This window comes from Pristiophorus japonicus, chromosome 19, assembly GCF_044704955.1.
Source record: "Pristiophorus japonicus isolate sPriJap1 chromosome 19, sPriJap1.hap1, whole genome shotgun sequence".
Classification (NCBI taxonomy): Eukaryota; Metazoa; Chordata; class Chondrichthyes; family Pristiophoridae; genus Pristiophorus; species Pristiophorus japonicus.
Window position 1 is genome coordinate 73962460 of NC_091995.1, and position 22019 is coordinate 73984478.

At 50.8% G+C, this 22019-nt stretch overlaps 1 protein-coding gene across 6 annotated transcripts in view; it reads left to right on the forward strand.

The window, feature by feature from the left end:
* The first annotated feature begins 7193 nt into the window (after nt 1-7193).
* The window catches only part of triobpb (TRIO and F-actin binding protein b), a 162250-nt gene continuing 147424 nt past the window's right edge, over nt 7194-22019 (forward strand). For all 6 annotated transcript variants that reach the window (XM_070861613.1, XM_070861614.1, XM_070861612.1 and 3 more), the window contains exon 1: nt 7194-7306. In XM_070861613.1, the coding sequence (XP_070717714.1) occupies nt 7301-7306 (6 nt within the window). In that variant the 5' untranslated portion in view covers nt 7194-7300. The remainder of the gene's footprint in view (nt 7307-22019) is intronic.

The window sequence follows — 22019 nt, forward strand, 5'->3', positions numbered from 1 at the left end:
CAGGGGTGATGGGTGAGCGAGACTTGGTGCGAGTTAAGACACTGGGCTGCCGAGTTTTGGATCACCCCTAGTTTACATAAGAAATACAAGAAATAGGAGCAGGAGTAGGCCATTTGGCCCCTCGAGCCTGCTCCACCATTCAATAAGACCGTGGCTGATCTTTCTACCCTTTATGTAGGGTAGAAAGCAGGAAGGCTCAGGAGTCGAGCTATGGTGAGGGGAGTGCAAGGTTCCTGGGAGGCAAGATATGCACGCATACTGTTATGTATTGATGCTTGGAGTCACCAGATACCAAAGGGCACCACTGTCGGAGGTCATCGGGCTGTATGCACGTGTGCACGGTTACTGCTACATAAGCGCGGGTACTAGGTCACGCGGGTACCTTTGGGTGCGAATAAAGTTGGATCAGGTTTACACCTGAGGCAGTTTACAGTAACAAGACTCTTAAGGCATTACATTTTGGCGAAAATGTTACTGTAAACTGCCTCAGGTGTAAACCTGATCCAACTTTATTCGCGCCCAAAGTACCAGCATGACATAGTACCTGCGCTTATATAGCAGTGACCGCGCACACGTGTATACAGCCCGATGACCTCCGACAGTGGCGCCCTCTGATGTCTGGTGACCCTAAGCATCAATACATAACAACATCCCCCTTTCAAGATCCTAATATCAGTGTTTTTACAAATTAAGATGGTCTGGGACTTTCCGCTCACGAGTTGGGCGAGTGTTCTGAGTCAGTTGTGACTGAAGGCTGAGTAACCGATCTGATGGGAGTGGTAATGACCACTTCAGAGACTGGAGGTCCAGGTTCAGTAATGACAGCAAAGTCCTCTGATAAATGAACATTGGTTGGTTGGTCACTGACTGCATCTTCCTCAAACGGTTCCACTTCATCCGTGTGCCACAGTTTAACCTGGTCAACATGTTTCCTGCAGGTTTGACCATTCTTGAGCACGACAATAAACACTCTGTAACCACTTCTTGGCTGTAACAGTATCGGCGATCCACTTTGGACTTTGACCATAGTTCAGTACATACACCGGATCGTTGACTGAGATGTCACATGACACGGCGACACGATCATGATACCATTGCTGACTTTGACGTCTGTTTTCAACACGATCATTCAAATCAGGATGAACAAGAGAAAGCTTGATCTTGAGATTTCTCTTCATCAGTAGTTCAGCAGGGGATACCCCAGTAAGCGTATGAGGTCTTGTCCTGTAACTGAGCAATATACATGACAAACAAGTCTGCAGTGAACCCTGAGTTACACATTTCATACTTTGCTTGATCATTTGAACAGTGCGCTCGGCTTGACCATTAGAAGCAGGCTTGAATGTAGCTGATCTCACATGTCTAATACCATTGAGTTTCATGAACTCCTGAAACTCAAGACTAGTGAAGCAAGATCCGTTGTCGCTCACAACAATGTCAGGCAAACCATGAGAAGCAAACATGACACGAAGGCTCTCAATAGTAGCTGTAGATGTACTGGATGACATAATAATGCACTCTATCCATTTTGAATATGTATCCACCACAACAAAAAACATCTTTCCCAGGAGAGGGCTCGCAAAATCGATGTGGATCCTCGACCATGGTTTGGATGGCCATGACCAAAGACTCAGTGGAGATTCCGCTGGTACTTTACTTGTCTGCATGCAAGTATTGCACTGATGCACACATGGTTCCAGATCAGAGTCAATTCCAGGCCACTATAATGAGACCTAGCAATGGCTTTCATCATGACAATACCGGGATGAGTGCTATGTAGTTCACGGACAAATTTCTCTCTCCCTTTCTTAGGCATGCTGACACGATTACTCCACAGTAAACAATCTGACTGAATGGACAGCTCATCTTTGCGACGGTTGTATTGTTTGGTCTCATCACACATCTCCATAGGTATTGCAGACCAATCACCACTGAGGACACAACGTTTCACAACCGATAAAATAGGATCATGACTGGTTCACATCCTGACTTGTTGAGCAGTGACAGGAGTTCCTTCACTCTCAAAAGCATGCATTACTAACAGTAGATCTGCAGGTTGAGGCGTCTCCATATCAGGTGTGGGCAAAGGCAGATGGCTCAGTGCATCGGCGCAATTCTCTGTACCAGGTCTATGACAAATAACATAATCATAGGCAGACAATGTCAACGCCCACCTCTGAATACAGGACGATGCATTGGTATTAATACCTTTGTTTTCCGAAAATAATGAAATGAGTGGCTTGTGATCCGTTTCGAGTTCAAAACGAAGATCAAACAGGTACTGATGCATCTTTTTGATCCCATCATCGTCGCCAAATGTAATAATTCAAGAGTCTTGTTACTGTAAATTGCCTCAGGTGTAAACCTGATCCAACTTTACTCGAGCCCAAAGTATCCGCGTGACATAGTACCCGCGCTTATATACCAGTGACCACGCACACGCGCATACAGCCCGATGACCTCCGACAGTGGCGCCCTCTGGTGTCAGGTGACCCCAAGCATTAATACATAACACATATAGCATCAGCAGATTGGAAGTGAGAAGAGATTGTGGGATGAAGGGGAAGTTTGATGTGAGAAGATGGATTAGGAGTGTCCCCAAGGGCTTCAACCTCACCCGATGCCATGACCTTGGTGACGTCCCCCTCCAATGATGTCCAGCACTCACTCCTCCAGTTGGTTCAAGGCCTGGATGGCAGTTTTCCCCCCGCCTGTCTGCAGCTGCTCCCGCCGATTATGCACAAACCTTGGCCTGCAAGAGCAAGGGATGTGAGTGAGTGAGTGTGATATGATGTGCTTGGGTGTGGTGGCTGCCACAGTTGCGGGATGTGGGTGTGAGCATTACAGCAGTGGTGAGGTTGTGGGGCTGAAGTGAAGCTCTGATTGTGAGGTGTGAGTGGTGATAGCTGGAGATTGTTGGTAGGTGAGTGCTGGGGATGTGGTGCATTGGGCAATGTATGAGGCTGGTGGTGCCAATGGTGGGATATGGCATTTGCTGAAGCCGTCACTCACCGTTACCTGCCGTGTGAGGCCATTAAACTACTTGTGCCATTGGATGGAGGACCAAAGGTATCAACACCAATGCTTCGCCCCACATCCAAAGATGGGCACTAACGTTGTCTGTGTATGACTATGTAATCCACCACAGACCAGGCACTGAGAACTGCGCTGATGCCCTCAGTCAGCTACCATTGCCCACCACTGAGGTGGAAATGCCGCAACCCGCAGACTTGCTTCTGGTAATGGATGCTTTTCAGAGCGAGGGGTCACCCGTCACGGCTCGCCAGATCAGGACCTGGACCAGCCAGGTCTATCACCTTACTATCACTAGTAAAAAGCTGCATCCTTAATGGGAGCTGGTCGACGATTCCCGGGGAAATGCAAGATGAAATGAAGCCGTTCCACCGACGTAAAGATGAACTGGCCATCCAATCGGATTGTCTCTTATGGGCGAATCACGTGGTTTTGCCAAAAAAAGGCAGCCTAGGCATAGTCACGATGAAGGCTATCGCCAGGTCGCACGTTTGGTGGCTGAATTGGAGTCATGCGTACACCAATACAACACTTACTCACTGTTGAGCAACGCACCCAGGGAGGCCCCGCTGAGCCTGCGGTCATGGCCCTCCAAACCGTGGTCCAGGGTCCACGTAGATTTTGCTGGCCCTTTTCTAGGAAAGATGTTTCTAGGAGCAGTGGACGCTTACTCCAAATGGATTGAATGTATAATAATGTCATCATATACGTCCATTGCCACCATTGAAAGCCTCAGGGCCATGTTCGCCACCCATGGTTTGCCCGACGTCCTTGTTAGTGACAATGGACCATGTTTCACCAGCTCAGAATTCAATGAGTTCATGACCTGCAATGGCATTAAGCATGTCAGGTCTGCTCCATTTAAGCCCGCATCCAATGGTCAAGCGGAACGGGAAGTCCAAACCATCAAGCAGAGCTTGAAATGCGTAACGGACGGCTCCTTGCAGATCCAGTTATCTCGGGTCTTGCTCAGCTACCGGACGCACCCCCACTCACTCACCGGGATTCCCCCGGCAGAATTGTTAATGAAGGGAGCACTCAAAACCAGGCTCTCCTTAGTCCACCCGGACCTCAATGATCACGTAGAAACCCGGCAGCACCGGCATAAGGTGTACCACGATCGCCCAGCTGTATCGCGTGACATTGAGGTTAATGATCCTGTGTTTGTTCTCAATTACGGCCATGGTCCCAAATGGATTGCTGGCACTGTTTTAGCCAAGGAGGCGAATAGAGTGTTTGTTGTTAAACCGTTGAATGGGCAAATGTGCAGAAAGCACTTGGCTCAGTCCAAATTGCAATTCACTGACAACCAAGAACAGTTTGAAGAAGACTTTACCATCTATGATCCACCCACACACACCCAACCAGCAATCGACCTCGCTGTCAACCACGAGGATGAACCCACCATGCCCGACAGTCCGATCAGACCAGCCACACCGCAGTGCAGCAATGATCCGACCGACTCACCCATACCAGGACTTCAACTCAGGCAATCGACCCGGGAACGCAGAGCACCAGATCGCCTCAACCTGTAAATAACTTGTTCATAACTTGTTTGGGGGGGGCAGGGGGGAGTGATGTTATGTATACAAACCTCACCAATGTGTAAGACTTGCCACCAGGGGACACACCTGTGGGAGACCTAAGGGTCACCTGTGCACCCTGGGCAAGCAGGTATAAAAGGCTATCCACCACGCTGCTTCCTCACTTTGGAGTTACATCAAAGAGACCAAAGTCACAATGGTTTGAGCTTACAACAGTCTTGTGGAGTTATTCTGAACATAATAACTTGGAATTAGACTGCACCCAACATTGGCCCACCTGTTGAGCGGCAAGCCAATGAACTAGCTAGCTTTCTTTCCTTCCTTCCTTCCTTCTTTCCTCCCTCCCTCACTCCCTCCTTCCTTCCTTGCCCAAGTGCTCACTCACTCCGGCCCTCATTATCAATTGCAGTAATATCCCCACACCCGACAGCTCCTCCCTCTCTTCCTTCCTCCCCCTCCTCCCTCCTCTCTCCCTTCCTTCCTTCCCTTCCTTCTCCTTCCTTACGGTCTCCCTTCCTCCCCCCTGCCTCCTTCCGTCCCTCCCTACCTTCCTTACTTCCTTCCCCTTCCTTCCTCCCTCCCTCTCCTCCTTCCTTCCTTATTTCCTCTCTTTTCGTCCTTCGTTCCAGGGAGGGAGGAAGGAAGTAACCTGGGCCATCACCCACCAGTGCTGACTCACCAACCAGTGATCATTGCCCAAGTGCTCACTCGCTCGGGCCCTCATTATCGATTGCAGTAACCTCCCACACCCGACAGCTCTGGAATTCCCCGGCTTCTGTTGCAATTATCTAATCCAGAGCCACAATTCCCAAGCTTTGGAAAGTGATGACTAACACATCTGCAATTTCCCCACCTAGTTCTGTTAATGCCCTCGGGCACCTACCTTAAATCCTATCATTCTCTCCATTACCATTCTTTTACTTATATTAAATCCACTAACTTCCTCCCCTTGACTTACTTTTAGATTCCTTTGTACCGTGGGTACCTGCCCTGGCCTTTAACGGGTCCATATACCCCCTTTCGCTTCATAAACACTTCTAATCTTAGCCTTGAAACCCGTTACAAGTTTTTTTTCATATTCCGTTTTACACCTCTTATTACTTCCTTTGTACCCATTTGTTGCTTTTTATAGCACTCCCAGTTCACTGGATTCCTGCTTTCCTTTGTATTTGTGTAACTGGCTGCCGTGTTTCCCACATTACAACAGTGACCACACTTCAAAGGTACTTCGTTGGCTGTAAAGCACATTGGGACGTCCGGTGGTCATGAAAGATTGTATCTTTAATAATGGCCACCACGTCATACCCTGTAAGCTGAATTTGAACCTCTAATTCACTCGGTTTATTTCTTATACTCTGCGGTTAAAACTCCTATTCGGGCATAAATTTGTCTTTCTGCCCCGATGCTGTCTTTCCCACATCGTTTAACTTAACACGTTTCTTATTTGTCATTTCTGCCGTAACGACTTTAGTTATTTTAGTAAAAAAAGAAAGACTTGCATTTATATAGCGCCTTTCACGACCTCAGGGCATCCTAAAGCGCTTTGTAGCCAATGAAGTACTTTTTGAAGTGTAGTCACTGTTGCAATGTGGGAAACGCAGCACCCAATCAGTGCACAGCAAGCTCCCACAAACAGCAACATGTTAATGACCAGATGATCTGTCTTAGTGATGTTGATTGAGGGATAAATATTGGCCAGGACACCGGGGATAACTCCCCTGCTCTTCTCCGAAATAGTGCCATGGGATCTTTTACATCCACCTGAGGCAGACGTCTTACCCAATGTCTCCCCTTCACCTGGTGTATCTTTCTCACTATTTGTGACCGAAACTCTGCTCTTATCCTTTTTAAAAAGATTTAAACTGATGTTGTTTCTGCCTCCACCCCTTCCCTTTATTAGTTGCAAGCCCCTTTAACCAGCCTATCTATCCTGCCCGCCAGCACCTGGGAGTCAGCCCCGTTTCGGAGACCAGCTTCACAATTGGCCTTTCCTATTGCTTGCTTTTTCCGAATGTGTGGAATCAAGGACACCCTCAAAGCCTCCCTGATAAAGTGTAACATCCCCACTGACACCTGGGAGTCCCTGGCCAAAGACCGCCCTAAGTGGAGGAAGTGCATCCAGGAGGGCGCTGAGCACCTCGAGTCTCGTCGCCGAGAGCGTGCAGAAAGCAAGTGCAGGCAGCGGAAGGAGCGTGCGGCAAACCAGACACCCCTCCCACCCTTTCCTTCAACCACTGTCTGTCCCACCTGTGACAGGGACTGTGGCTCCCGTATTGGACTGTTCAGCCACCTAAGAACTCATTTTTAAGAGTGGAGGCAAGTCTTCCCCGATGGAATGAATGGCGTGCAGCCTTTGGCAGGAGACGGTGTGATCAGCCCCTCCGATCCTCGGCCTGCTCTGCCCCTTGCTGTCGAAGTTTTTGCTGCACAGCTCCGAAGCAGCGGAGCCTGTGGCTTTAAATCCCCGATAGCAAGCAGCAGCAGATTGGGAGCGACTGGTGGGTGGGAGGGTCAAACACACGGAGCCACGCCACTGGCTCACACTCGAGTGTCCCGCACAAGCCCTCGCCGATTGGACGAGCGGGCCTTTGGGCGTTTGGTGGGAGGATCCAGGAAGTGGAAGCAACTCCAGCTGTTGCTGTGCTTACTCGTAAACACAAAGTGAACACAAAGTGCACCTGGATCCCCCGCTGGGCGCCTCCGGCAGGCTGGCCGCTCTCAGCATGATGGTAAAGCCTGACTCTCTGTATCCACCATTGTTTGGGGTTTTGCTGTGTGAAGTGGCGGCAGACGTGGCTGTGAGTTGCTGCCAGGCTCACACTCTCCGGCAAAAGTTTCCAGCCCGGGGAGGACAGTTGCTGCATGTCCTGGCTGTGCTGTTGCGTCAGAGCTGCTGTTTAAAGAGATTAACCTTTGGGGAGAAAGCAGTGTAACAACTCTCTGCAGCCTCCCGTTGAAGCACAGAGTCGGTTTGGATGCTGTTCTCGGTGGTTCGAGCGCTGTGTGTACTCCACACCCCTCTGGGAGGGTCAGGGCAGGACTTCAACCTCACCCTCCCCCTCCCACATCCACTCCCCCCCCCCTCCCCGCTCCCCACGACCTCCCCCCCCACAACCCACTCCCCACAGCCTCACCCCCCCCCCCCCGGCTCCCCACAACCTCACCCCCCCCCGGCTCCCCACAACCTCACCTCCCCCCCCCACATCCCCTCCCCTCCCCGCTCCCCACAATCTCACCTCCTCCCCGCTCCCCACAGCCTCACCCCTTCCCCCCCCCCCCCCCGGCTCCCCACAGCCTCACCCCTTCCCCCCCCGCCCCCCGGCTCCCCACAACCTTACCTCCCCCACATCCCCACCCCCCCTCTCCGCACAACCTCACCCCACCTCTGCTCCCCACAACCTCACCCCACCTCCCCACAACCTCACCCCACCTCACCCTCCCCGCTCCCCACAATCTCACCCCTCCCTGCTCCCCACCTCACGCTCTCCATAACCTCATCTCCCCCCCCCACATCCCCACCCCCCTCCCTGTTCTTCACAACCTCACGCCCTCCCCACTCCCCACAACCTTACCCTCCCATGCACCCCCTGCCCCCAGATCCCACTCCAACCCCCCCCCCCCCTCCCCCCCCCCCCCCCCCCCATAACCTCGCCCGCCCACAATCCCACCATGATCCTGGTCTTAATTACTTGTGTCAGAGGTCATAACATTATCAAGGTTATTGTTTGTTTTATGTTGCATTTAGTATTGCAAGTTTTTTATTGCATTGTATTGAGTCTCGCTGTGCGTGTGTGTCTATACATTTCTCCTCGGTGTACATTTTCTCTCACTGTGTGTTCTCTGTCTCACTGTCGATACAGCACTCTAGGAAACAACATGCTTTAACTGAATGGATTTCAAGGGTTGGGTGGGCCCCCACTAGGAGAGAGGGAAGGCGGTGGGTCGATTGCACCCAGCTGTTGTTCTCCCCTACATAGCATGCTGCACAGGAATAGGCCATTCTGCCCAGCTGGTCCCTGCTGTCTATGCTGCACACAAGCCTCCTCCCACCCTTTGTCATCACACCCTAAACAAAAAGAAAGACTTGCATTTCTATAGCTCCTTTCATGACCACCGGACATCCCAAAGCACTTTACAGCCAATGAAGTACTTTTGAAGTGCAGTCATTGTTCTAATGTAGGAAACACAGCAGTCAATTTGCGCACAGCAAGCTCCCACAGACAGCAATGTGATAATGACCAGATAATCTGTTTTAGTGATGTTGATTGAGGGATAAATATTGGCCAGTACACCGGGGAGCACCCCCCCCCTGCTCTTCTTTGAAATAGGGGATCTTTTACATCCACCTGAGAGAGCAAGCGGGGCCTCGGTTTAACGTCTCATCCGAAAGATGGCTCCTCCGACAGTGCAGCACTCCCTCAGCACTGGAGTGTCAGCCTGGATTTATGTGCTCAATCAGCGTAACCGTCTATTCCTTTCTCCCTCATGTTTATCCAGCTTCCCCTTAAATACATCGATGGTATTCGCCTCAACTACTCCATGTGGTAGTGAGTTCCACATTCTCATCTACTCTGGGTAACATAGAATCATAGAAAATAGGTGCAGGAGCAGGCCATTCGGCCCTTCGAACCTGCACCGCCATTCAATATGATCATGGTTCATTAGTCATTGAAAGTTGGCAAGCAGGTACAGCAGGCGGTGAAGAAGGCAAATGGTATGTTGGCCTTCATAGCGAGGGGATTTGAGTATAGGAGCAGTAATATCTTACTGCAGTTGTACAGGACCTTAGTGAGGTCTCACCTGGAATATTGTGTTCAGTTTTGTTCCCCTAATCTGAGCAAGGATTTTCTTGCTATTGAGGGAGTGCAGCGAAGGTTCACTGGACTAATTTCTGGGATGGCTGGACTGACATATGAGGAGAGACTGGATCAACTGGGCCTTTATACACTAAAAGTTTAGAAGGATGAGAAGGGATCTCATAGAAACATATCAGATTCTGACGGGACTGGACAGGTTAGATGCGGGAAGAATGTTCCTGATGTTGGGGAAGTCCAGAACCAGGGGACACAGTCTAAGGGTAAGAGGCAGGCCATTTAGGACTGAAATGAGGAGAAACTTCTTCACTCAGAGAATTGTTAACCTGTGGAATTCCCTGCTGCAGAGAGTTGTTGATGCCAGTTCATTGGATATATTCAAGAGGGAGTTGGATATGGCCCTTACGGCTAATGGGATCAAGGGATATGGAGAGAAAGGGGTGCTGAGGGAATGATCAGCCATGATCTTATTGAATGGTGGTGCAGACTCGAAGGGCCAAATGGCCTACTCCTGCACCTATTTTCTATGTTTCTATGATCCTGCACCCTCAGTACCCCACCACTGCCGTCTCTCTATACCCCCTGATTCCTTTAGCCGTAAGGGCCACATCTAACTCCCTTTTGAATATGTCTAACGAACTGGACCCAACAACTTTCTGTGGTAGAAAATTCCACAGGTTCACAACTCTCTGGGTGAAAAAGTTTCTCCTCATCTCGGTCCTATATGGCTTACCCCTTATCCTTAGACTGTGACCCCTGGTTCTGGACTTCCCCAACATCTGGAACATTCTTCCTGCATCTAACCTGTCCAGTCCCATCAGAATTTTATATGTTTCTATGAGATCCCCTCTCATTCTTCTAAACTCCAGTGAGTATATCCTAGCCGATTCAGCCTTTCCTCATATGTCAGTCCTGCCATCCCGGGAATCAGTCTGGTGAACCTTCGCTGCACTCCCTTAATAGCAAGCACGTCCTTCCTCAGATTAGGAGACCAAAACTGCACACAGTACTCAAGGTGTGGTCTCACCAAGGCCCTGTACAACTGTAGTAAGACCTCCCTGCTCCTATACTCAAATCCCCTCGCTATGAAGTCCAGCATGCCATGTGCTTTCTTTACTGCCTGCTGTACCTGCATGCCTACCTTGAATGACTGATGTACCCTGACACCCAGGTCTCATTGCATCTCCCCTTTTACTAATCTGTCACCGTTCAGATAATAATCTGCCTTCCTGTTTGTGCCACCAAAGTGGGTAAAAACGTTTCTCCTGAATTCCCTCTTGGATTTATTAGTGACTGTCTTATATCAAGACCCCTAGTTTTGGGCAGCTACAGCGGCTCTTGGCCTGGGGATGGTGTGTGGCCCAGAGATTCAGGCAAAGGGAAGCGGCAGCAACAGAGCTCAGGAGAGAAGTGTCTCTGATGAAGGATTACATCCTAGAGGAGCTGTTATTAACTCTCGCTGCTATTTTTAGCACACTTGATGATGTGTTGACAGAAAATGCCTCTTCGGCGTTGGTTATGTTAAACAGATTAATGTCACATTGAAATAGTGTGGAGAGGAGTTGGAATGCAGACATGCTGCGCAGGCCCCCAATCACGGTGCACAGAGGATAAAAGCCGAAGGAGATGGGAGGATGCTCATCGTTGACGGAAAATTAGAATTGGGAAATATGTCCGATTTCCAGGGATGCGGTTACATTAGAGTGGTCTGCACAGAGTGTCTTAAACGGAGTGCACTTAAACAGAGTGTTGAACTTATTTAAGGAGGGATATACTTGCATTGGAGGCAGTTCAGAGAAAGTTCGCAAGGCTGATTCCTGAGATGAAGGGGTTGTCTTATGAAGAAAGGTTGAGCAGGTTGGGCCTATACTCATTGGAGTTTAGAAGAATGAGAGATGATCTTATTGAAACATCTAAGATACTGAGGGGGCTCGACAGGGTAGATGCAGAGAGGATGTTTCCCCTCGTGGGGGAATCTAGAACTAGAGGACGTAGTTTCAGAATAAGGGATCGCCCATTTAAAACAGAGATGAGGAGGAATTTCTTCTCTCAAAAGATCGTGAATCTGTGGAATTCTCTGCCCCAGAGAGCTGTGGAGGCTGAGTTGTTGAATATATTTAAGGTGGAGATAGACAGATTTTTGAATGATAGGTAAGTCAAGGGTTATGGGAAGCGGGCAGGGAAGTGGAGTTGAGCCCAAGATCAGATCAGCCATGATCTTATTGAATGGTGGAGCAGGTTCGAGGGGCTGTATGGCCTACTCCTGCTCCTATTTCTTGTGTATGTTCTGACTTGGGAATTTGGAGAGGGTGGGAATTCAGCGCAGAGGAGGAAGGAGATTCTGCTTTTTGCTTTCAATAATCGGAGTGCTTTGTATTACAGGTAAATAATTAATTTAATCTACCTAGAACTTAGACTAGAGCTAGTAATTAGTTAAAAATGAAATTGTAAGCTAAGTTAATGTAATACATAAACTTTAATTAACTAAATAATTAAAACAAGTTTAAAAAGGGATGGCAGGGCATGTGGTGTGCCGCAACTGCAGCATGTGGGCGTTTGTGGAGAGCATCGTGATCGCGCACAACCAGGTTTGCAGTGTGTGCCTGAAACTCTCAGAACTTCAGTTATTGAGCTGGAGTCTGAGGTGCTGACATTGCGGGGCATCCGGGAGGGGGAGAGCTACCTGGACACTTTGATCCAGGAGGCAGTCACACCCCTCCGGTTAGGTAGCAGTACAGGTCTGGTTAGTGGTCAGGGACAGGAGGGCGTGACGGCGGGTAACGGGACCCCAGGTGTAGTGCTGGAGGGGCCTTTGCCCTTGTCCAACAGGTATGAGGTTCTTGGCTGCCTGTGTGGAGAGGGAAAAGTCTGCCGGGTGGATGAGCAGGCTGACCATGGCACTGTGGTACAGGAGGCCAATCAAGTGGCGGGAGTGAAAAGGATTGTTGTAGTGGCTTAAATCAGTATAGTCCGGGGGATAGATACTGTTCTCTGCAGCCGTGACTGGGAGTTCCAACGGCTGTGTTGCCTGCCCAGTGCCAGGGTTAAGCATATCTCCTCGCAGCTGGAGAAGAATTTGGAGTGGGAGGGGGAGGATCCAGTTGTCGTGGTCCATGGAGGAACTAGCGACATAGGTAGAACTAGGAATGAGGTTCTGCTGAGAGTGTTTGAGAAGTCGGCATTCAAATTAAAAAGCAGAACCACAAAGATAATAATCTCTGAGCCACGCGCCAATTGGCAGAGAGTTAAATGCGTGGCCGACAGAGTAGTGTGGGAGGAAGGGTTTTGGGGCACTGGCACCAGTATTGGCGTAAGAGGGAGCAGTTCCGTTGGGATGGGCTCCACTTAAACCGGGCTGGAACCAGTGTTCTGGCGAATCGAATACCTAGGGCTGCAGAAAAGTCTTTAAACTAAAAAAAGATGGGGAGAGGAGTCAGGTGAGGAGAAATGTATAAATCTAAAGAGAAAAGTCAAGGCAATGGAGTGGTGTAGCGATTTGGGTCAAGATAAGCAGAGTGTGTCAGGAAGGGACAGAGAGTTTAACGGTCATAGGGCGTCAGTGAATAAGATGAAAGCAGGGAATAATGGGAAAAGGTTAAAACTAAAGGCTCTTTACCTGAATGCACAAAGCATTTGTCACAAGATAGACGAATTAGTGGCACAGAGAGAGATAAATGGGTATAATTACAGAGACATGGCTGCAAGGTGACCAGAGTAAGGAACTAAATATTCCAGGATAATTGGCGTATCGAAAAGACAGGCAGACTGGAACAGAAGGGTGGCGGTAAGCACTCCCGAGTCAACATGGTTTTTTGATACGTACTAGGAATCAGTGCTGGTGTCGGCATCGGTGCGTGAGGACCAGCTAGTTCCAGAACTGCTGGATGGTGTCCCGGTAATCTGGTGGCGATGCGGTGCCCAGTGCTGGCAGTGGGAACCTGGTTGGCTCAAGCTGCCTGCTCTAGGGGCTTTTGCCGTTGCTTCTAGCGTCAGGCAGGTTCACAGATGCCTGTGACCTCCCTGACCTCCCCTTGCGCCCTGGGTCGCTGCTGCTCCCTGAGGAGCAGTCGTCTGGCAGTGCACAGGGAACTGCTGACTCGTTTGCCTGGCCGTTGTTTGGTTTGGGATCCTGGCTGGTCCCGGTCCCATTTGGGAGAACTGTTGCGGGTGACCCTTCGTTCCCGGGTATGGCTTTGGTGGTGATAGGGTCTGGGGGCTGCGCCTTAGCGCGGTGTGCTCTTTCAGGCTCGTGGCGGTTGGTGCCATCGGGTGCCTGAGAGGTGGAGCCGATCGGGGGCAGGGTATCGATACCGGTGCCATTGCCCTCCTGAGATCGCTTGCTCTGCAGCTTGTATGTATTGGCTGCTTGTGACCACACTCCATGATGCATAACTCTGGTCCCAGGGACGCAGGCTACTACATTGGGTAGCTCGCTGGACCTGTGTGCTCCCGATGGGTGTCTGCCCGCTGCATTGACTGTATGCAGTTGACTTCCTATATTGCAAAACGTTTCATTATCATTGTAAATAATTTGTAGCTCCGATCGCAATCGCGCGCCTTTCCTTTGCTTATTGCATGTACACAACGCTGATCATCAATTGCACATTTTACATCTAACTCATAGTTGCTCTTACATTGATTGAAAATGTGGAACTGTCCCTTTAAGTGTGGTAGGGTGCAGGCCTCCTTTAAGAGAGCCTGGCTATTTTTACCCCAATCCTCTGCTCCATCAGCGCTGCACCTCGTGGTCTGGCCGCCGCCATCTTTTTCTTCAGCGCCTCACCTCATGGTTTGGGCGCCATCTTTCCTCCATCCACGATGTCGACTGCGGTGATCCTCTTCTCCCCAGGTTCTGCCTCCGAAGCTGGGAAGTCGCCTTTGGATCCGATTTTCTTTCTCCGGAGTGCTGCCACTGGAGCCTGGAAGGTGCGTTCGGGTTGTCTCAGCTGGACCATCTCCGCGCAGTTGTGCTGAGTGGTCTGTGCCTCGGGTGCTGTGCTGGTCTGCTCTCTGGTGTCGGGTCCACCCTCAAGTGAGGGCTTGCTGTGCCTCTGAGCGCGGAGGACGTTGATCCCTGGAGGGGTGAAGTCTTCCCAGCTCCAATGGATCTTCTCCATCCACCTTCTTCCGAGTAGCGTTGGTCCATCACCTGCAACAATCCACAGTGGTAACTTGTGCACCGAGCCATCATGGAGTACCTTTACATTTGCACTACCAGTGACTGGGATAAGGTCATTGGTGTAGGTGCGCAGCTTTGCCTGAACCGGGACCAACTTGGATCGTTCAGCTTGATTGTCCCATAGCCTCTCAAAGACTTCTTGATTCATTACTGACTGGCTCGCCCCCGTGTCCACTTCCATGAAGACAGGAACGCCATTTATCTCAACTTCCATCCTCAACGGAGAACACTTGGTGGTGCAGGTAAACATGCCATATACCTCATCGTGGGGCTGAGCTGCCTCTCTGCCTATCGTTTCATAATCCGCGCTGGATTCCTGGCCATCTGTAGACTCTTCATCAACACAGTGAGTCATATTTCTTTTACACATTCACTGGAGGTGGCCCTTTGTACTGCAGCCTTTGCATACATAGTCTTTAAAACGGTACTGATGAGCCCTGTGATTCCCTCTGCAACGCCAGCATGGTGCTACTCGATTAGCCCCCCTCGGCGGACCCTGAGTTAAGGGACTCGTGGGGCCTGTTCTCTCTCCCCTGTGAGGGTTCGCATTCTACAGTCCAGCCTCTAAACAGCGCCATTCTGTGCACAGTACCTGCGGGTTTGAGTCCTGAGGATGAGTCATCTGCCTAGAGCCGCAGGTCAAGGTCATGAATGCCTGGCTCACGGAGATGGCCTTCTGCAGTGTGACTGTGATATCCGCAGACAGTAGCTTATGAAGAAGGCCCTCATGACCGATTCCAATGACAAAAATGTCCCACGGTGCTTCGGTGAGGTGGTCGCCGAACTCACAGTGCCGCAGCCTCCTGAGGTCTGCAGCATATTTTGTGATTTCCTGGCCTTCGGGCCGTCGGTGGGTATAAAACCGATGTCTGGCTGTGAGGATGCTCTCTTTGGGCTTGAGTTGCTCTTGGATCAACGTTACAAGCTCCTTGTACGTCTTGGTCGTTGTCTTCGGTGGTGCCAGCAAGTCCCTGACGAGGCCATAGACAGTGGGCCCACAACTGGTTAGCAGGATAACTCTGCGCTTATCAGCCAGTGTGGCTGAGTTGTTGCCTGCCAGGTCGTTCGCTGTGACGAACTGATCGAGCCTCTGCACAAAGGCGTCCCAATCATCACCATCAGCGAACTGCTGCAACGTAACAAGGGTAGCCATTTTCGCGTGAATGTCCGTAATCTCGTCGCCAATTGTTATGTCCTTGGATGCTCTGATAATGACTCCACGAGGCAATGTGTTGTACTTGACCATAGTCCTTTATTGATAACTCCAGAGTGAGGATCACACATGGTGGCTGCCTTTTATACTGGGCCAGGCACACCTGTACAGGTAACCTGCAAGTCTCCCACTGTGGTGCCATCTGGTGGCACACCCTGTAATAGTACAAGCAGTAACCATGTATACATGACAGTCTCCATCGGGCCCCGTGAGGAAGCCTTGGGCCTCCCTTGCCCCAGGATTGCCCCCCAAGCCTCTGATCGTGCCCCTCCCCTTTCACACTTCTGTTTATTAGTCATAAAAATAATTAAGTTGGGGGAAAAGGTTGTTTGACTGACAGTCGAAAATCATCCAATTGGGTAATGAACATAAGAACATAAGAAATAGGAGCAGGAGTCGGCCATTTGGCCCCTCGAGTTTGCTCCGCCATTCAACAAGATCATGGCTGATCCGATCATGGACTCGGCTCCACTTCCCTGCCCGCTTCCCATAACCCTTCTCTCTCTTATCGCTCAAAAATCTGTCTACCTCCACTTTAAATGTATTCAATGACCAGCCTCCACAACTCTGGGGCAGAGAATTCCACAGATTTACAACCCTCTGAGAGAAGAAATTCCTCCTCATCTCAGTTTTAAATGGGCGGCCCCTTATTCTGAGACTATGTCCCTTAGTTTTAGTTTCCTCTGAGTGGAAATACCCACTTTGTCAAGCCCCCTCATTACCTTTAACGTTTCTATAAGATCACACCTCATTTTTCTGAACTCCAATGTGTATAGGTCCAACCTACTCAACCTATCCTCATAAGTCAACCCCCTCATCTCCAGAATCAACCTAGTGAACCTGCTCTGAACAGCCTCCAATGCAAGTATATCCTTCCTTAAATACGGAGACCAAAACTGCACGCAGTACTCCAGGTGTGGCCTCACCAATACCCTGTATATTTGTGGCAGGACGTCTCTGCTTTTATATTCTATCCCCCTTGCAATAAATGGCAACATTCCATTTGCCTTCCTGATTACTTAAAGAGCCAGTTCGCTACCGCTCATAGCGGGAAGGCGGGGCCCCGCGAGGATGGACGTGTTAGGCGACCAATAGCGAGAGTGTGGGGGCGGAGCATTTGGACGCGGCCATTCTCGGTTGACCTTTGCAGGACCTTGAGGGTCTAGCCTTTGTGTTCCGAAGTCATGAATACTCTGCATGAGTGGGACTTGAACCCACAACCTTTTGACTCGGAGGCGAGGGTGCTCAGTGAGCAGCACCCTCGCCTCTGAGTCAGACGGTTGTGGGTTCAAGTCCCACTCCAGGGACTCGAGCGCATAAATCTAGGCTGACACTCCGAGTGCACGGCCGAGGGAGTGCTGCACTGTCGGAGGTGCTGTCTTTCGGATGAGACGTTAAACTGAGGCCCTGTGCCCTCTCAGGTGGGCGCAAAAGACCCCAGGGCACTATTGTGAAGAAAAGCAGGGGAGTTCTCCCCGGTGTCTTGGCCAATATTTATCCCTCAATCAACGTAACAAGATCAGATGATCTGGTCATTATCACATTGCTGTTTGTGGGAGCTTGCTGTGCGCAAATTGGTTGCCGCATTACAACACTGACTACATTCCACAAAGTACTTCACCGGCTGTAGAGCGCTTTGGGACTCTCGGAGGTCGTGAAGGGCACTGTGTAAATGCAAGTCTTTCAGACACTTGCGTGCCTCTTTAAGAATTTGAAGGCTGCCAGTTGCAATATTTGTTCTGCCTCTTGGTGCTGGAATGCGGAATTCAGCCTCGCTGTGACACCCCACTCTGTGTAAGGCTGTCAATCCAGTGAGCTTTCACCCTGGAATGAATAGCTGCCACTTGGCCTTTTAGTCTCCCTGCACCCTGTCACGGTACGATCAGGTCTCTTCCGCCTTTGAAAAATCCGTCTGGGGGGAGTGAATGAATTTGGAGGCAATTATTCGAGAGGCCTGCCTCTTTAACGACTGGAATGTAGATCTTCCCACTGTCCGGGAAGAGATTCCGCACTGCCCGGTCAGGGGGATGGGAATTGATAAAGGTCTTTTTGTCTTGTCACGTGTTTCATTATTATGTTCAGCCCCACCCACTGGACCAGGACAGTCTGGAAATCTAAACAAAGTGTCTGACTACTGGCCTAGGGCAGGCCGCACTGATCTAGTCACCTGGATTTCAGTCAAAAGAAAAGGAAGGTTTGCATTTATATAGCGCCTTTCACGAACACCGGACGTTCCCAAAGCGCTTTATCGCCAACTAAGTACTTTTCGAAGTGTGGTCACTGTTGTCATGAAGGAAATGCGGCAGCTGATTTGCGCACAGCAAGCTCACACAAACAGTAATGTGATAATGACCCAGATAATCTGTTTTTCCGATGTTGGTTAAGGGATAACTATTAGCCCAGGACACCGGGGAGAACTCCCCTGCTCTGCTTCGAAATAGCGCCATGGGATCTGTTCCATCCACCCGAGAGAGCAGACAGGGCCTCGGTTTAATGTCCCATCCGAAAGACGGCACCTCCGACAGTGCAGCGCTCCCTCAGCACTGCACTGGAGTGTCAGCCTAGATTTATGCGCTCAAGTCCCTGGAGTGGGACTTGAACCCACAACCTTCTGACTCAGTGATGAGGGTACTGCTCACTGAGTTACGTAGAATTACATTGGTGATCATTTTGATCAACCTCGCCGGGTGGGAAACCCATGTGATCGGGTGGAACGCCAGTTTTACACCCCGCCCAATGTAACCTTTTCTCTCAGGCACCCAGTGCTGCGTCTCCCAATCGAGAGGCTGAGTCTGTTAACATGGCTCCCTCCAACTGGCTGGGTTTGGTTAATTCAATAACAACTTCAACTTGCTTATGCTCTGGAATGCAACTGCCTGGAAAGGAACAGATTCAATCGGACCTTTGTAAAGTCAGCTGAGATTTATGTGCTTCCGGCTCTGGAGTGGGACTTGAACCCACAACCTCTGACACAGAGGTGAGAGAGATACACACTGAGCCTCGGCTCGAGGAGAGACGAGGAACTTTTTTTTAACGTGGTGTGTTGTGATCTGGAACTCGCTGCCTGAAAGGGCGGTGGAAGCAAATTGAATCGTAACTTTCAAAAGGGAATTGAAAAGGAAAGGGCTTTAGGGGGAGAGTGGGGCTGATTGGACAGCTCTTTCAGAGAGCTGCCACGTGCATGATGGGCCGAATGCCCTCCTCCTACGCTGTAGGATTCTATGATTTAGATACTGCCTTTAACATGAGAAATGTTCCAAAGGAGCGCTGGACCAGGAAAGGAGAATTTAGAAGCCTGGTTGAAGAGATGGCTTTTGAAGAGGTTTTTTGGGAGCAGAGAGTTGGAGGAAATTTCAGAGAGTTTAGGGCCGGAGCCGTTGATTCTTCATCTTTGTTTTTCAAACAGGAAATCATCTCAAAATTGGGAAGGAAATGAGGCTGTGCATGGCTTCACACCCTCGGTGTCGACACAACACCAGACTTTGCTTCTGTCTTGCGGTTCCAGAAAAAGGTTGTGTGCCAGTTTTCAACCCCCCCACCGGCAGAAAGTGTCAGCGCCCCTTGGTATCTTAGGCGGTCGTTGTCCAGGTGTGGGCGATTGTCCATGTGTGGGTTGATGGCCATGTGTGGGTTGATGGCCATGTGTGGGTTGATGGCCATGTGTGGGTTGATGGCCATGTGTGGGCCGATTGTCCAGGTGTGGGCCGATTGTCCAGGTGTGGGCCGATTGTCCAGGTGTGGGCCGATTGTCCAGGTGTGGGCCGATTGTCCAGGTGTGGGCCGATTGTCCAGGTGTGGGCCGATTGTCCAGGTGTGGGCGATTGGCCAGGTGTGGGCGATTGGCCAGGTGTGGGCGATTGGCCAGGTATGGATCGGTGGCCTAACTCGCTGGGACTTGGTAGTCCCGCTCACCCATCACCCCTGTGCTCGCTGACCTACATTGGCTCCCAGTTAAGCAACGCCTCGATTTCAAAATACTCATCCTTGTTTTCAAATCCCCCTGTGGCCTTGCCCCTCCCTATCTCTATCTCTCTAATCTCTTCCAGCCCCACAACGCACGCGCCGCCCCCCCCCGAGATGTCTGCGCTCCTCTAATTCTGCCCTCTTGAACATCTCTGATTATAATCACTCAACCATTGGTGGCCGTGCCTTCAGCAGCCTAGGCCCCAAGCTCTGGAACCCCTTCCCTAAACCTCTCTGCCTCGCTACCTCTCTTTCCTCCTTCAAGACGCTCCTTAAAACCTACTTCTTTGACCAAGCTTTTGGTCACCAGCGCTAATTTCTACTTATGCGGTTAATTGTTGATTAACAGCCCCAATCGATGGGCCGGTGATTAGTGCGATTTTGCCCCCTTTTTTTTGAGCGATTCTGTCGGGGCGGTGTTCTGGGTGGCGGAGAAGGGGTGGGGCGAAGGCGGTCAGTGACATCAGCACCACGCTGACGCGTAGCAACATCCCTCTCCTTCAGTTAAAGGGGAGGGGCCGCTGCGAGCTCTGCAGCCACTTTAGTGGGCCACCGGGGAGGGTTTCAGCTGGGCCAGCGGTCCGGTACCCAAGAGGGGTTCCCAGGCTGCCTGTTGGAGGCCCAGCCGAACCCGTGGCCGCCATTGTTGGGCCAACTTCAGAGTCGACCGACAATTGAAATAAAATGGCGACCGCGGCGGAACGCCCTCGCCTTTAAGAGCAGACGTGTCGCCCAGCCACGGGCAGCTTCCCGCCGGGAAAAGCTGTCGGGGGCATCGAGCAGCGGCGGTTCCACTCCCACGGGGCAATTTCCCTCACAGGGAGGTGAGGGGTCGGCGAGGGGTCGGCACGGGGCCGAAACATAGGCGGGGTGGAAACCTTCTCCTCCAGAATCAGGGACGAGAGCAATGTCCCGATTGGCGGCCACTCTGAGCGGTAACTCATTTCCGCCTCGTTAGCGCCTCTTTGAGATATCTCATCTGAGAGACGGCACCTCCAGCAGTGCAGCACTCGCTCAGTACTGCACCAGAGAGCCAGCCTGCTTTGTGCTCTTTACAGATAGCTGGGTTGAAATTGTGCTGTTCAGTGTTATTTGCGACCTGGTCTCAGCCACTGTCTGAGGTGGGACCAGACCATTCACAACCTTGGCATATATACTAAATATATTCAAAAAGGAGTTAGATGAAGTCCTTACTACTAGGGGGATCAAGGGGTATGGCGAGAAAGCAGGAATGGGGTACTGAAGTTGCATGTTCAGCCATGAACTCATTGAATGGCGGTGCAGGCTCGAAGGGCCGATGGCCTGCTCCTGCACCTATTTTCTATGTTTCTATCCTACGTGACCCTGAGCTGAGCTTCCGACTGCATATCCTCTCCCTCAACGAGACCGCCGACTTCAACCTCTAACGTCGCCCGTCGCCGCCCTGCCTCGGCTCGTCCGCTGCTGAAGCCCATACCTTTGTTGCCTCCAGACTCGACTATTCCAACGCTCTCATAAGAACATAAGAAATAGGAGCAGGAGTAGGCCATACGGCCCCTCGAGCCTGCTCCGCCATTCAATACGATCAGGGCTGATCTGATCATGGACTCGGGTCCACTTCCCCGCCCGCTCCCCACAACCGATTATCATTTAAGAAACTGTCTATTTCTGTCTTAAATTTATTCAATGTCCCAGCTTCCACAGCTCTCTGAGGCAGTGAATTCCACAGATTCACAACCCTCGGAGAAGAAATTTCTCCTCATCTCAGCCCTCTAGTTCTAGTCTCCCCTATCAGTGGAAACATCCTCTCTGCATCCACCTCGTCAAGCCCCCTCATAATCTTCTACATTTGGCCTCCTACCTTCCACCCTCCGTGTCCTCCAACTCATCCAAAATTCCAGAGTCCGTGTCCTAACTCGCACCAAGTCCCGCTCACCCAACACCCCTGTGCTCGCTGACCGACATTGGCCCTCGATTTTAAAATTCTCATCCTTGTGTTCAAATCCCCCTGTGGCCTCGCCCCCCCCTCCCTATCTCTGTAACCTCCTCCAGTCCCACAACCCCCCCCTCGAGATCTCTGCACTCTAATTCTGCTCTCTCGCACATCCACCATCGGCGGCCGTGCTTTCAGCTGCCTGGGTCCCAAGCTCTGGGACTCCCTCCCTAAGCCTGTCTGCCTCCCTCTCTTTTAAGTTGCTTCTTAAAATCTACCTCTTCGACCAAGCTTTTGTTCCCAATATCGCCTTGTGGAGCTCGGTGTCAAATTGCGTCTGATCATCACTCCTGTGAAGCGC